The sequence below is a fragment of the Acipenser ruthenus genome, chromosome 26 (genome assembly GCF_902713425.1).
Source record: "Acipenser ruthenus chromosome 26, fAciRut3.2 maternal haplotype, whole genome shotgun sequence".
NCBI lineage: Eukaryota > Metazoa > Chordata > Actinopteri > Acipenseriformes > Acipenseridae > Acipenser > Acipenser ruthenus.
Window position 1 is genome coordinate 19,864,783 of NC_081214.1, and position 16,689 is coordinate 19,881,471.

Sequence of the window (16,689 nt, forward strand, 5' to 3'; positions counted from 1 at the left end):
TGTAGTCTTTTGTACAAAGGTGTGGCAAATATTTATTCCTTTTTTATTCTGAAAGGTGGCCGTTTTCTTAAAAAAAAAAAAAAAAAACAAAAAAAAAAAAAAAAACGAACCCTCTGAAAAATAATGATAACCGCTTATATCCAAGGACCGATGTCGCGCGCAGTTTATTTTTTACTTTTGGCGAATGAATTTCACAGAATAAAGTAAGAAAGTGTGAATGAACATCAACCCCCATAATGCACCGTTAACAGAGGGCTGTTGACGTACATATCTGAGAAACGTCTTTCTGCGGTGATTGGATAAATCTGTCGATCTCGGGCTTGTGATTGGCTGAGCTGCGTTTCTCTCTCAGACGCTCCACGGTTTATGAAGATGGTCTTGTTGCTGTTCAGGAATGGGGTTGCAAACAATACGTAAGGTAAGCGGATTATTTCACATTGCTTATTTTTATAAACAATTTTGAAAACATGTATCTCTGTAGTTTGTATAGGTCACAGGCGTGTTATATAGTCTTACGAAGTTAAATAAAAGTAAACACTACAGTACGTATATTTCAAAAACCACAATGAAGATTCTTATAAATATTTCATTATGGTAATGGAACATTTTTTCGCGAGTTTTTTTTTTTTTTTTTTTTTTTTTTTTAAATACGAATATAATTCATACTGAATGGATAGGCGAGGGTATGTAATCAATTCTAATTAATTGTTTTATTCATACTTTTATTAATGTACAATTGTTAAAAATATACAGAATTCATATTCCCAACGGATTAGTATTGTTCCGTTACTGTGCTTTAAATTTAACGTTACTTTTATTTATTTATTTATTTATTTATCTGTTTGTTTGTTTGTTTGTTTGTTTGTTTTGTATTAGATTTTTGCTTGTATAACATCAATAGCTTAGTAAGTTCAGAGTAAAACATATTGGCCAAAGTCAAAAATACATCTCACCACTCCCTGTAACCTATACAGACAGATAGATAGCCATTTAAAATATAAATATACACTGGACATAAATACTTGTTGAAACACATTATTTATTTATTTATTTTTAACACATATGTGCGTCCTGTGCTACATAGTTAGGCGTCTCTTTTGACACCTCCTTCGCCATGTTGTTACCATGGGAACACCTCGGTGATTTGTATATTTATAGTAGGTTTATTATAACACTGAAAAACTATTTCCCGAGCACAAACTTCGAACACAGAAATATAGCAACGCTTCTCGGTAAAGACACGGAGCCGGGGGGTCTGTTGGATTGGGAGTGCACTTTTATCTGGTGTCCTGAATGAAAGAGCAGACCTCACTAAAGAGTTTTTCAGCTGAATAAACACAAATAACACGCTTGCAGGCTGTTCAGGACTATCAAGTATTTTGATTCGCATGTCAAATGTCCTTATAATGGGTTGTGCGCTTCTTGTGTTAAAAGCTATTTCTTCTCCAATAGTCTATTAGAACATCAAACACATTTGTGCATTTTTATATGAAATTTGCATTAAACGGAAAAGGTCATGCTAACTATCTAGAACCACATTATTCAGAACACAGCACGAGTCTGTACTTAGTCTCATTTTTTTAAATTTGTTATACCAGTTTTTTGTCTGCTCCCTGGTCTCTCCATGTTAAATTAATAGCAGCAGTGTGGAGTAGTGGTTAGGGCTCTGGACTCTTGACCGGAGGGTTGTGGGTTCAATCCCTGGTGGGTGACACTGCTGCTGTACCCTTGAGCAAGGTACTTTACCTAGATTGTTCCAGTAAAAACCCAACTGTATAAATGGGGAATTGTATGTAAAAATAATGTGATATCTTGTAACAATTGTAAGTCGCCCTGGATAAGGGCGTCTGCTAAGAAATTAATAATAATAATATACTGCATCTAGATTCTGTTTGGAATTACAAAATGAAGTGATTTTGTGCAGTGGACAGGATTGAAATATAATAAGAACTGTTCCAATAAAAGCATGAAACCTGATACAACTGAATGTTCTATTAATGGATTCATATATCAGAATGCCACGTGTCCTGCTGGACGCACCCTAATTCAGAAAATGACAGAAGACTTTTGGCTTGGGACTGGTATCTTGAACCATAGTCTTTTTTTAGAGAAAGAGAAAATAAAGCAAGCAACCCGTGTGTGAAATGCTTCTTTGTCTTTGCAGCACAACGGTGTGACAAGGAACACTAGCAATCATTTCCCAGCAAATACATACATCACAATACTACACTTCACTTGATCAGTATCATAATATTGTCAAGGTAGTACTGTATCTTCAATCCAAGATCAAAGGTAAGCTGACAGTAAAATAGGAAACCGAAGGCTGTCATTAACTTTTCTTTTAAGTAAGGAAGCACGTTTTTACGCAGAGAGTTTTAAATACATGGAATAGCCTACCATGTGAAGTAGTAGGATCTAAAACACTGGGAACATTTAAAAAGAAATACTAGATTCTGTGCTTTTAAATTAGTTCCCCCCCAGTAGGGGAAAATGGTGTGCTAACAAGGGACGAGCCTTGATGGGCCAAATGGCCTTTTCTCGTTCTCAGACTTTTCTTATGTTGCTTTCTGTTTTTGGTAGGTCAATGCATTCTATTAGAAGTGGTGGTCTGGCACTATGGCTGAAAGTGAGTACATCTTTATTTAAGAGATAAAAATACAACTTGCCTGTCATTTTGAAAGTGATGCATACACCGCATATACATATACAACATGCATGGACTTTTTACAATAGAGATGCATGCTATTTCAGTCCATTGTGATGTCTTACTGTTGAGAAAAGAGAATGTATTATATTACAGTTGTAAAATAAATATTCTCAATAGCATTATATTATATTACAATACACTGTGTTCGGCCGTACTTATACATGTGTCCTGGTGTAAGTGGATTTAAGAAGAATGCAATCATAAGTAACAGAGGTTTATTAAAATATAATATGTCCTATAGATTTTACTTTTTTTCTGATGTTAAATGATGATTTAACTTGACCACAGACACAGCAATGTGGAATTACGATGGTCCAACTGGCTCCAAGGCTGACTATAGCATTATGGTTTTGCTTCTGTTTAAAATGTTATGTGATTCCAGATTAATCTTAAATTAAACCAGTCTTTTAACCCAAGGTATTTTGTATGTTTGTGTGTTGGGTGGCTACCTCTAATCAAGTTGAGAGTGTATTTCTCGTGTGCTCTTTGCAACATGTTTGCCTAATTGTACTGTTGTTCATATTCCTGTGCTTTTACTTTGTGAAATGTAGTGTTTGTGAAATGTAGTGTTTGTGAAAGGCGAGGTTGCAGTTAGTCAAGGAGCCCGCAGGGGCCAGGAGACAGCTTTGCAAACAATTACATCTCATTCCTGGCCTGAACAACCCCTTGCCTTCAAGTCCTGGACACCTTCTTAAGCAGTGGCTTTTGATTAAATTCTGTGGTGTCATCTGTGTCAAATTGAGGCTCATTTCGGTTGTGACCAGAGCCTCATTCAAAACCAGGTGAAAGGAATGAAAAGGTAGCCTATTCCTCCACTAGCCCTGTCTTATTTTTGAAACTGACTAACACCTGATTGGCTATTTTTTTTGAAGGCTGTATCTTAAACACTTGGTTTTGATTCAAATATGCATCAGCATTTCACAGGGGACCTCTGTAATGTGTTATTTATTTCCTTGACTTGGTGTATTTACTGTATGTTACTTACTGTACCTACCTTGTTTTTAATGCCTCACTGGGAGCTGAGGAAGATATAAAAGACTATATGGTACTGTATATTGATGGAAATAATGCCTAGACTAACATTACAGTGCCCCCCCCAAGATAAAGTAGAACTTGACAGGAGCAGAATGCTGTTGCTGGAGGTGCTTTGTTTAATACAACTAATGACATCCCTTGATACCAAAACAGACAGAGGAAAGCACAGCCGCTTTGATTCAGGGCACAGGGAACCAGTTTAAGAGCAGCAGGCTTAAAAATCAGCAAGAATACTGCAATTCAACAAGCTTTTGGTAGCTTTCTTCTACGAGACTGAGAGCCGGAGTATAAAGTAAAATGTTTCAATATACCCACCTCATATTTGATGGTTCAATGCTGTAAGCAGTTAACTCTCTTAAATTGTATGGGTGTGATACTGGCAAGACAGGAGTCGGTAAAATATTGTATCATGCTTGTATTATATTTTGTTATTTATTCCACACTGTCAAATTAGCAAGAAAAAAGGACTGGCCAAATTGTTAGTTATTTTAATTCATGCTTGATATATGTAATGTTTTCAATAGTCTTTGGCTGTAGTAACAGGTTGTTGCTTTGACTAAGTTTCACAAATTCTATTCAGAAAGGTACCTTGTAACAGGAAACTTCAGATCATTGCCACTGTTTAAACAACTTGCATGCAAGGCTTTGACAACTTGAGATGACATGTACTTGCACTGACGGCTTCAGTTCTGAAAGGTTTGTGTTTTAAGTTCCTGATTCTCTGCCATCACCCCCCCCCCCCCCCCACTAGCTTTCCTAGAAGCGAAGGATGCCAAATCCCTCCTCAAGCGTCTGCCGAGGGCTAACGGCTTCCTGGAAGAGTTCTGTCAGGGCAACATTGAGCGCGAGTGCAACGAAGAGATCTGCAGCTACGAAGAGGCCAGGGAGGTCTTTGAGAACCAGGAGATGACGGTAACCGCTCTTGCTCTTCTCTCTCTCCTCACTCTCCAACATAGCCTACTGTGTGGTGGTGGAACCCAGATACAGTGTGAAGCGCGTACTTTATATTACTGCATTCACCCAAGTGTTCCTCGCTTATTTGGACTGCTGATACTCCTAAACACACATTAACCCAAATTCTGAAATCTTCTAACCAAACCCTGATGACATTTAGCCTAACCACAAACTAAAGCCTTACTAACATGCACTGTGATCCATAACAAAGGTTAAAATCCTAAACTTGACTCTTGGCTTTCTGAGACCCTTGTTGTGTGTCTTATTTGTGTATGTCATATTTAGCAGCGGGTATAGTGAAAGCAACTGCACAGTGTGTAAGTATGTATGTATGTATGTATGTATGTATGTCACACTTTACATATACCTAGTGAACTGTTTATTCAATGATGTGATGAAACTTGGTCTGGTCATTTTTCTTAGTTTATCAGAATCTGGGTATATGAGGAGGTGCCTGTTTGTCTGTCTGAGGCCTCAGCCTGGGAAGTCTACTTGGACTTGCCTGACTAGTCCAAGATGTTCAAGTCAACACAAACGGATTTTCTTGAGTTCCCCTGCTCTTCAAATGCTGTGCTTTTAGTAGGAGAGCCACTGGGGACCCCTAGAAGATTGGTGACCTGCTAATGAGTTGTGGCTTATTGTGGACTGGTCGGTGTAATGAAGCAGGGATGAAAACAAGACTCTCATTGCATAGTAGTTTAGTTTGTTCCAGGTTTCCCTCTGAGGTTATCTAACGCAAACAAACTGTGAGGTCATAAGCTCAATCTTTGAAACTGCTTTCCTGAAATTGAAGTGACTTCTAAGCATATACTTTTGGCAACAAAAAGTTATTAAAGAAAACTGTAAATGCAGGTCATGCTGACCAGCATTTTCACAGTGCTTGCATTTCTATCCATGGCAGATAATGGCAATGTAGCTTGTTTTATTGTTGTTGCAGATGGAGTTCTGGAAGACCTACTACACAGTGAGCACCAACCTTGACCCGCAGACTGAGCGCTCTGACGCCATGTACATGGTGGTGCCCCTGTTGGGCGTGGGCTTGCTCATCATCATTGCGCTCTTCATCATCTGGAGGTGCCAGCTTCAGAAAGCCACACGTCGCCGTCCTGCTTACTCCCAGAACCGCTACCTCACCAACCGGACCTCCCGCAGCCTGCCCCGCATCCTGGTGCACCGGGAGCCCTCACACACAACCACAGAACTGCCTCACCACGAGCCCAGCGCCAGGGCAGGGGCAGCTAGCAGCGGGCACGCCAACCGGACACTGTATGTTCAGGACACTTCTGTTTCTGTTGCCTCCCGGCTCTCCAGCGCCACACCACCCCCTTCTTACGAGGAAGTCATCGGACATGTGGAGAGCAGCAGTGACGAAAACAGCGCCCCCTACAGTGACCCTCCACCTAAGTATGAGGAGATTGTAAGACAGAAGTGACCAGACCCCCATCACCCCCCCCCCCCCCCCCTTTTTAGGAAAATACGAAACCGGACGCCTTTGCCTTAACTTGAATTGTTAAAAAACAATAGAAAGAAAGAGCACAACAACAGAAGCTTTCTATAATATATAGAATAGAGAAGGGGGTATATGGAGAATGTCTTCAATTAGAGCAAAGCAATAGGAGTCTGGTTTCAGGAAAGTCCTTTCTAATGACCGTGACCCCTAGAAATTCCCTGTGATCTCTGACATTTAGGGTGGTGAACCTCTGGAGTAGTGATTGGTTATTGAGATTGGAATGTATTCAAACAGCTTTCATGATTAGCTGAACAACAGTGAAGCCGCAGGATCTCTGTGCTTTTAATGTTTCCTTACTCCTACAATTGCTAGGAGTGTTAAGAAAGAACATTGCAAGGATCTATTCAGGCAGAACAGAACTTCTGTAAAACCTTGAGTGATGGGAGAGCCAGGAGAGTGTGCCAAGATTATAGCTGAGGGAGACCAGGTACTGCGAGCTGTTGAATGAAGGTCTGTATTCGGCCCTGCAGTCCAAAGGTCTCTGTGAACTCTCTGTGCAGAGGCCTTTCCACACTGTACAGAATGTTAAAGGAGGATTACTGATGAAAGTCTCCAGCTGAAAATTCTGTTATGGAATGGACCGATGAAAATTCTCAAACACCTGATGCCTTTCAATGAGACTGCATTCTTGAGAATTTGTCAAATTTAAAATAAGAGATATACATAAATACTTGTGAATCAGCAATCATTTAGTTGACCTGCTACTGTATCAGTGGTAGGTTTAGAGGTGGGTGGGTGAGTGGGTAAGGCTATGTTTTTAAAAGTGTTCTAAAATTGAATGTTTTGGTGTTCTAAAGCACAGCTGCACTGCCATTGATCACTGTATTCAATCAGGGTTAGAACTGAACAGGTGACCCTTTAGAGTCCGGTTTAATGGAAAGAGGATGCGAGTAAATGTTTGACTGAGCATAGTGGGAGGAACTAGCAGTCTTGAGTTTTTGTTATAACCTGGACAATAATATTCTTTCTTCACTGCGTTCGCATTAACAGATCTACAGTAGCCAACTCCACCGAAATGGTTTGTGCAATACCTTTTTATCCAGTAAATAAAATTGTTTTAAATTAGTTCAATTCTAAATGTTTTAGGAAAAAACAACCTAAAGTGTGGATAATTTCACTTACAGTATTACAGTTTTTGCTCCCATAAACAAATGCTAAGCACACAGGAGTTCTGTAATGTGTTTGAAATTCCCCAGTTCTGTTCTAGCCCTGATGGTGTTCTTACAGAGACACGCTGTTTTGAGTGCAGGTGGACAGGATTGAAAGACTGAAGCCTGCAGGCTGTTTGCTTCCCAGCTGGAGTAGTAACAGGTTGCCAGCCCTTGATCTGTCGGCCTCTGTGGACCTGCACTCAAGTTCTGGTTAACTTTACAGCACACACGCATGAAACGGATAAGGATATCCTAGCTTTTCTTTTTCTCTCTTTCTTGTGTATGGTGAATGGAAGGCTCTCATACCTTTATAAATATGTGCTTTCTGTTTTCCTTTTTTTTTCTTTAGATAATACAGATGCATTCCAAGCAAATGTACACTAGAGGGGCGCTATGCAGAGTACTATCATTGTTTTTTCCAGCCTTACTTGTGACCTGTTTACTGAAACTCCTTAACCCCTTGAATGTGAGTGTAACGTTGGGTCTGTACCTCCCTGCTGAAATGTTACCTAAGAAATTGTCTTTTTTTTATATTTATTTACTGTCCACCCACAGTAGCCATGGGGAACTAATAGTTTTCTCTGTAGCAAAAGTTATATCAATAAAGTTAAACTGAAACGTATAAATGTATTAGACGAGGGTCAAAACAGCCTTGTGTCAAAAACTGTTTTAAAACTGAAAAAAAGGCTTAAAATATTTGCATTTGTTTTTTCACAACTAGTAAAAACCAATTTCATTGTAAACGAAATGATGTGAGCAAGTAAAACTGTCTCTCGTAAATATAATTAATATCTATATATTGGTGTCCAAGCCTGCTAGATTCATTTTGTTAAAGGAAGTCCATTTTCATTATTATTATTTTTAAACACAGTTCTTGATAGGGTGTACTTCAAATGTAATGTAACTTTTCTGGGGCTGTCCAGTCTCCTAATGTACAGTGTGTGTATAGTAACATTTGCTATGCATGTTGGTGTTTTAGGTAGTTGATGTCTGATGTAAAGAAGCACATACAATGTTTAACTCTTAACTTGCCATGCGGTTTGTCTTCCAGCTCCAGTACTTTTCTATGTCAGGGGCACAAAAGAATACTTTTTACTTCAGACAATAAAAAAAAATGAATAAAAAAGCAGATGGTTGCTCAGCAAACCAGAACATATCTAGTAATTCCTGAACTCAAGCCTTGTTTGGTTTCCTTTCAAAGATTTAGTTTCTGGACGGTGACACAAAAAGAGTTAAATATTGGTTACCTGCTTTTGGATGGTTTGGATCACTTGCCACTTCATGTTTAATGCTTGGGAGTGTATAAGTTACAAGTGGGTGCTGTTTTGTAACTGGGCGGCCAGAACAAAATAATCACCAAGACAGCAGGAATATTATCGGCTTCCTCCTGCATTAAAGGGACCCTATCTTGGGTTGTTATTTGTTATTATATTGTCTTTCATTGTGTATCATATAACATATAGAAGTTGTGCTTGTTGCACCTGTTTGCAGTTTTAAAAAAAAAAAAAATTATGCCCTCTTTACATAAATCAGTTTTAAAGGTAAAGTTATCTGTGTTATAACTGGATTGCATTATTTGTAGGAGTAATCCCGGGATAACCACATAGAAGTGGCTGATGGAATCCGGGGTGATTTCCCAGGTGCAGTCCAGCTATTTGTGGCTTATCCTGCAGGGTATAGGTTGATCAGATCAACCCCGAAGGCTCAACCGAAGAGAATACTAGCATCAACTGTGACTCCTACAACACTGTTTAATCTCTAATTTTGCCACCCAGAATTGCTAAATTGCAGTTGTTGAACCTTTGCTCCCTTGTGTATAATGAGCTTCCAGTAAGCTTTGGAGAGGTGGGGGGAGGGGGGGTGGTGATGTTGTCCCTCTTATTACAGATCATAAAAATGTTGCTATATGTTTTTTAGCACGTAAAGGGGCTTCCCAATGGTACTGCAGGAAGTGCTTACAAACTCCCTCATTTGAAATGCTTTAATTCAGTCATTGCACATACCAGATTGAATGCAAGTGAGAGGAGGGACATTCTTTACATTTGATTTGTGTTCTTATTTGATATTCAATGTGTTTTGGAATGTGTTATGCTAAGCAAGTATTAAAGCTGATTTTCCAACAGGGCTTAAACATTTTGGGGGGCTTGGGTGTTTCTTGTTTATTGACCCGGGCTTATCCAAATCTAATTCCCTATTTACAGAGGGAAGCGGCATGTGCAGTCCATTAAAACACTTCAATCTCAGTCCACAATGCAATTCTCATCTGCAAATTAGAAGGTATTTTGCTACTTCTTAACACTGCTTAAGAGCAGAAAATGTTTACAAACCATATTGAGTGCCATGTTAAAAACAAAACAACAAAATAAAAAGTAAACCAAAAAGTAGAAAATGGAACCAAAAAATGTACAAATGGGTGTAAGAAATCTAGCAAGACCGAAGGAATATTTTTGTAAAATTAAACAATACCATTCAAGACATTGCTTTTTAATGATCATACAGGTTTATAAACATACCTACGTACAATATATATGGTGAAAGTGTTTTCATGGACTGATGTAATTTGTGTCTCCAGTCTGCCCAGGGTCAGTGTATGTTGGCTGTGTTGCAGACCAGTACTTCTGCTGATGTGTTACATAACAGCCTAGAGAGGAAATGATCGTTTTTGCATTTATCATCTACTTCATGACACAATGGACAAGAGGTGCCAAATTATTGCTTTGTGAAAGCACATATTAAAAAAAAATGTTAATTGAAAAAGAATTGGTTGTCTGCGCAGTTATTTATTCATTAAATAAAAGAATTTCCAGGCTGTTTCTGTTTCCTGCCAAAAGAGATAATTGTTGTTGTGGATCTAGCTTTAATATCAAGCTGGTCTGAGGGAGCAAGTTAACTGTATTTTTGGGGTTTTGATATCAACAATTGTTGATAACTAACCCTGTCAGTAGGCCTGGCCTCTGTTTCGGAGCGAACCCATGTTTACACCGACATTTAGGGATGGGCCTCACTGGCTCTCCAGCCAATCCCGCCGCTCGCAGGCTCTTGGTTTGTGACGAAGCAGACAAGAGGCGGTGTTTCAGTGTAAAGTTACGTCACCTTGAGAGCTGGAAGAGCTGTTTGTCTGGTTTGTCAAAATTAAAACTTTCTAAACATTCTTTTGTTAAACATGTCGTGAATGTATATCCTATTAAACTACATCAATACTTAAATACGGTTACAGTTTATCTTGTGAAAGCAACCTTTGACAGCTAATTCGTTTTTGGTACTAGGAAACTTTTTACCGTGTATTGTCGCCAGTGATTGTCAGCCGAAATGGAAAACAAAATGAGTGACCATATACTGTGCTAATAAATAATCATATACAAATACATTAAGCAAGGAAATGCATAGATGCGAGTTTAGTTAAAAGTATATTTGTAAATGCAGTATCCGGTGCTTTAGTTCGTCGTCTATTTTTAAACCCTTAATTGATGCGTACGTTTCTTTCTAAGTCTAAGCAGCGCTGCTAAAGACAGGTGACATACAGCAGCAATGGGTTCAACTAGGACCTTTTCTTGCACTCAGCAATTACCTTCCATACTTTTGAGTGTCACTTGGAGTAACCAGTGAGTGACAGTTTAATCGTATTCTATTAACCCTAGGCTTCTGAAGACTGGAAGTGGTACAGTTCACACAAGGCAATTCCTCTGTAGTTAGGTAGAGGAGGTGAGATACGTCATCTCAATGTCCATAGATTAGCACTGATGCCTGTCGACTTTGTAGTGCTATTTAGGCTTGCACATACCCAGTGATTCACCATTCTCCGTTTCAAAGTTTGCACTGCTTTCTTTGTGAGTAAAACAGTCTATCCTATTAGGCAGTAAATCATCCTAATGCACCCAGCAATGAACTGTTCTCTTCCAGTTGCCATGGCAGCCTCAGCATTCATGGCTGAGCCAGGTGATCCTGCAGAGGGGACCTGGCAGAGATATGACTTGGGTTTCACCGAGGCCATCAACCAACAAATGAGAGTCCCTGATAGGCTGAAGGTAGCAGACCCATCATTGGGAGGCAAGGAAGAGCTGAAACGAGATGATCCACCCCCATCGTTCAGTATGCACCTCCCTGATAGGCTGTCACTGGCAGGTGGGTGATTTATTATATGCAGTCATTTGTTACGTAACAATGAAAGTCTCTAGTCTGCAATGTATACATTTATGTGGTCACTTGATGTGCCATGCAATCCACTAGACCTATATAAGCTGTGTGCAACTATTCCTCAGCACTAGTGGCAAATCAGAAGGACCTCTGGCTTGATAATCTGATTATAAGGAATGAATAAAGTATTCTGATCATTATATTCATGTTAAGAGGAAGTGGTGACACATGCTGTTTGTGTTTGAGTAGTTTACCAATATTTGTGACATTAATGGGTTACATTTTTTACAGCACTTTTTGAACAAGGTGCTAGCTAGAAAAGCTGGGATTGTGCAATATTCAATACTGAAAATGTATGAAGACCTTTGAAATACTCTCAGTGGAAAACACAAAACAATGTTTTGCCACCATGGGGCCACAAATTGCGAAATATTTTGAAGTAACGAAGACGCCGCAGGCATTTCCCAGTACTAAACTCTTTCATATGTGATTTCTACTTGAAGTGCCATATATGTTTAATTTGAGTTCTGAATAATATATAGCCTATATTTTCAAGCAGATATGCCGGATTTGGGTCCACGCCCCCCGTATGTCAACAAATCCCCCCAGAAGTCCTGGATTGTCCCATCTGCTGCGCTGCACACCCCATCTCCGCTGGGGATGCTCCAAGACCAGCACACAGGGGGTTGGGAGAGGGGAAGATATACAAGAGAGGTAACTTTTCTTCATGTCCACTAAACTGTCTGGGACTGATGCAGGCAGGGGAGCTGGGGAAGGAAGGCTGAACCTGAAACTAGCAGAATTGGAGAAACTACAGAAAGTAATCCAGAATTAAATTTGAATTAGGATTTTAACTATAGGTGTTTCAGTGACCTACATACAATACTGTGTTACAGTGTGTTTAGTTATACCGCTTGGGGATGAATGCTTCTTTCTATGCTAGGGTGGGAAACAGACATCAGGAAAGGCAATTTAATTAATTAATGTGTTTTCTTCCTTACAAGGCATCCCTCCGCAGATCAATGAGCGACTGTGCTTTCAGCAAAAGCTCCTCCACTATGTGTGTCTCTAAACAGCAGCACAGTCTGTAAGTACCTATGGTATTTCAACCCTGAAGGCCAGGGGAGACAAAGGAGGAAGAATGGACAGCACTCCACTGCAGCCTAAAGACTATTTGGTGTGGAATGAGATTGGTGGTATAAGCCTTAAGTCACAGGATTTGTTTTTAGTATTGGCTTATTTAGAGGATACAAATGGATTGACCATGGAGCAACTGAACTGTCCTTGTGATATCAGATTAGAAGCATGCTAATTTAGAGTGGAGAAAACGAAACACAGGTTCCAGCCCTGCTGCTGTGATAATGGGTAGACAGAGAGCTTCAGTCTACTCTAATTAAGACAGGTGACTTAAAGAAATAGACTCACACAATCTGTGCATGTCTAGTGTATTTCCCCCCTCATAATGTGTTTGTGTTTGTGAACACAGCAGAGATGCGGGGCCCCCGTGCTCCGTACCTCTCTACCCCTCGACAGGACCTGACCCCAACCTCCTGTCCTCGCACGGCGTGCTTAACGCAGCTAAATATGTGGGGCGGCAGGTCTCACAGCGCCTCCTGCAGGCCATCAATCAAAAATTTGCCACCAGGTGACTCCTCACTGGTTCACTCCTGCTTGGCTTCTCTCTCAGGGACTGCATGACAAGATCTAGGTCTCAGAATGTTTTTTACCTCCTGACTTACATACATTTTGAGCCTTCTAAAATAAAGTCAAACCTGCAAATGTTTTGCAACCTATTTTATTTTTAGCCCTTTTTTATTTCCGTGGTGTGTGTGTTCTCTAACACTTATCTATGCATTCTCTCTGTTTATCTGTGGGTTTGGAATGTTCTTAAAACTTTGGGCCAAATTTAAATGACTTGGTGAGTTTAAAAAAAAAGGCATTAAATACAAGCATTAAAATAAAGAATGTGAAGATGAGATTCATTAGATTAAGATATCATTGATAAGGTATCGGATCAAAAATAAACACTTTGTTTATTGCATGAAATTATATCTTCATAAAATGCATTTTCCCAGGTAAAAGTTAATTGAATTTTGCCCTTTAGTTGTGGGTTGATTTTCTAAATACAGTAACAAACGTCTGTCTAGTGGAGTTTTTCCTCTCTTCTGTAGTTGTCTGTCTTTCTGATTTTATGCATATCTTTTTCTATTTGTAAGGTTTGTTTGTATGTCTGTTTATCTAATATGTGTTTGTTTTTTAATCTGTTTTTAAATTGTAATTGTGTAATTGTTGTGTTAGCCCTTCCCTGCAGTATCTCTTGAAAAGGAACCTTTTGTCTTTTGCTTCTGTTTCCGAAGGTACAGTTTCCCTGAGTGTACCCAGGCTGACACAACAGACCATGCATTCACTGAACATAGTAAAAGAAGGTGATACACTTTCTTAGCTTTACTTTTTCATTTTTTATTAAAGGTCACAATTTTGAAAGCATTTTATTTGCTAGCATTAACAAAAAGCTTACACTCGAGAGCAATTTACAGACTTTATTCATTATTATTTGTTTATTTAGCAGACGCCTTTCTCTAAGGCGACTTACAGAGACTAGGGTGTGTGAACTATGCATCAGCTGCAGAGTCACTAACAACAAAGGCTCACCCAAAAGAGGGAGCACAAGGAGGTTAAGTGACTTGCTGAAGGTCAGTGAGTGAGCCGGGATTTGAACCGGGGACCTCCTGGTTACAGACGTTTTTCTTTAACCACTGGACCATGCAATTCTGGTTATTCTTCATATAAATATAACTCATGAGTAAATATTTCAGTGGGAGTGGGAATGTGCTGCTGCAGACTGAAGCTTTCTGTCTTCCACAGAGCAGATACAGGCAGATTAAAAAGAACAACTGCCTGGAAACCATAAAGGTTCCAAATATCATCCACTTTCAGTAAACTGACTTTTGCTTCAAATGCTTCTTCGAAGTGGAAGACATCACCTATTCGCTGCTTCCACCAGCCTCAGCTTTGCTATTCAGCTAAATTGTAGTTGTAAAACAAAGCCAGTCTTGGTGTTTAATAGAAATTGTGGAAGTTTGAGAGATTTGACAACGCTAAGTGACGGCATCTCATACAGTACTGTAGCGCCTCTCCTCTCAGCCTTTCCAGGGAAGCAGCAGAATTACTACTGTGCAGAGGGAGACCTCTAATGGCTGTTCATTTATTAACTCAATGCACAACACTGATGAATTGTACATACATGAATAATATGTATTAACTGAGAAACTACCGTTTTTAAAAAGCAGTTTTGTCCTTTTTTCAGTTTTGTCCTTTTTCCACCGGTTCACAGTCATAAGCAAATACACAGGTGCAGGCTTATTTGTATTTAATGAACATATTTCCATGGATGACCTAGTGGGACAGTAGCCCTGATTCACAACATCTCTTTTGTGTGGTTGGCAGGGGTGAATGTAAAGTAAACCTATGAACTCTAGTGGTTGGTTTCCCTGACCCTGATTAGCACTAATCTTGGACTGTCCAATGTTACCTGTGAAACCAGCTGTAAATGGGGGAAAAAAAAACCCCAAAAAACATGTTTACACATTCATACTTCCAAGAATAGTGCGCTTAAAAGTATAAGCTACTGCCTGTTTGTCTTTTAAACGTTACTTCTGAATAGACCAGTATTGACTACATCACCAAGGTTTGTCTGCTATATTGTCTTTGCTTTTAGTTGGCTCTTCCTAATAACAAGACAACTGTTATATATGTATAACCCTCCTTTTTAAGTACTGTGTACTGTGCTTGTGTGTCCTTGCAGTATCCATGACTCGGGGATCGTTCTTGAAGGAGAGGACGTGGGGGTTGTGGAGGTTCTCGCACTTAGGAGACAGGTGAGGGGAGGGAATCGCTGTGCTTCACTTGTGGTTTAATATCCCTGTGGTGTTCCAAATGAGAAAAACTAACATGACTTCATACAAGATGAAAGGGATTTGTCTCGAACCAGTTTCTGTGTCTGTTTACTCTACATGTCTGTCTACTGCACTATGGTTCTTTAATTCTATTCAATGTAATGATATTTGTGGATGTTGTGAATGGATTATGGTGTATAATGTAATTAAACTTGCACTTCTGTACCAAGCTCTATTTCAACTCTAAAAAGCAGCAGATCTATACAGATTTCACCTTTCTTTTACTGTATAAGTCAATTTTAGAGCAGGATCTAACGATCTCTGTTTAGATCATTAAAATAGATATTTAGTTACATCCATAATTAACTCAGCTCAGCAATTTTAATCGTAGATTCCACATAGGTGTAGTTATCGTGTAGCTACAGTGTATCCATGTAATTATGGATTCCTTCTGTTTCAGTTGAGTAAGATGAGCAGGCGTCTGGCAGGGCTGGAGAAGCAGAGTGCGACGCACCGGCAGACCGAGCTGGTGCTGTTCACCCTCCTGGTCAGTGCCAGCCTCGTCAACAGCTGGCTGTGGCTGCGCAGATAGCCCTCCACCTGCACCTTGCACTGTGACTGTAGAGACTTGAGTTATAGCATGAAACAACGTGGGCCCGACGCCTCTCTGTTCACACTCCGTAGAGCTGATTCTGCATTGGCTGTACTCTGCGATTGTGAAAGAATGGCATGTTTACTGCAGCTAGAGAGAGACTCTCTGGAATAAGGGATCTGTACGGCTGACTGCAATTCTCTGCGCTGTCGTGGCTACAGTGACAGCTGCACACCAACCCACAGGAGTATGGGCTCTTCCCTGAAGTCTGCTTTCTGCTACACTTCACGTACTTTTACAGACGATGCCCTTTTAAATCATATTTCAGAATAAGAGTACTTTTATTATTATGGTATGGATGGTATTTAGAGTGGAGGACTGGAGTGCAGTGTGCCCTATTGGTTAGAATTGAGTGCTAGGAGGCAGTGTGACCTAAGTCTATATAAAAGCTAAGGACTGGGAGGCAGTGCGGTCCAATTGATAGAATAGAGATAAGCACTGACAGGTAGAGATCTAATGGTAAGGACTTTAAAGTAGCTTTGTTATTAGTAAATGTTTGTTTTAATACAATGAAAATAAATCAATATTGACATCAATAATATGTAGGACGATATCAATATTCTAAATAAGCAACTTAATATGCTAAAAATATATTCTTTTTTAAATTTTGTTGTAGGTTTTTAAATACACTATTTGAATTTTACAATGCT

General features: G+C 39.6%; 2 protein-coding genes across 5 annotated transcripts; both read left to right on the forward strand.

Moving 5' to 3' along the window:
- The first annotated feature begins 306 nt into the window (after positions 1 to 306).
- LOC117430863 (transmembrane gamma-carboxyglutamic acid protein 3-like) lies at positions 307 to 10,117 on the forward strand. Of its 3 annotated transcripts, none has more exons than XM_034051407.3 (5): positions 308 to 418; positions 2,165 to 2,292; positions 2,581 to 2,626; positions 4,494 to 4,654; positions 5,634 to 10,117. In XM_034051407.3, exons 3-5 carry the CDS (start codon positions 2,617 to 2,619, stop codon positions 6,126 to 6,128), a joined length of 666 nt encoding a protein of 221 aa, XP_033907298.1. In that variant the 5' UTR covers positions 308 to 418; positions 2,165 to 2,292; positions 2,581 to 2,616; the 3' UTR covers positions 6,129 to 10,117. The 3 variants fall into 3 exon arrangements, with proteins under 3 accessions (XP_033907300.1, XP_033907298.1, XP_058857278.1); XM_059001295.1 differs by lacking the exon at positions 308 to 418 and adding an exon at positions 666 to 683; XM_034051409.3 differs by lacking the exon at positions 2,165 to 2,292 and having other exon boundaries at positions 307 to 418.
- A 219-nt stretch (positions 10,118 to 10,336) lies between these two features.
- On the forward strand, positions 10,337 to 16,685 carry LOC117430421 (mitochondrial fission factor homolog B-like). Of its 2 annotated transcripts, XM_059001292.1 has the most exons (8): positions 10,337 to 10,478; positions 11,258 to 11,479; positions 12,051 to 12,205; positions 12,496 to 12,578; positions 12,978 to 13,136; positions 13,849 to 13,917; positions 15,297 to 15,369; positions 15,848 to 16,685. In XM_059001292.1, the coding sequence occupies exons 1-8, from the start codon at positions 10,352 to 10,354 to the stop codon at positions 15,977 to 15,979; spliced, it is 1,020 nt and encodes a 339-aa protein (XP_058857275.1). In that variant the 5' UTR covers positions 10,337 to 10,351; the 3' UTR covers positions 15,980 to 16,685. The 2 variants fall into 2 exon arrangements, with proteins under 2 accessions (XP_058857275.1, XP_058857276.1); XM_059001293.1 differs by lacking the exon at positions 12,978 to 13,136.
- Positions 16,686 to 16,689: the final 4 nt, after the last annotated feature.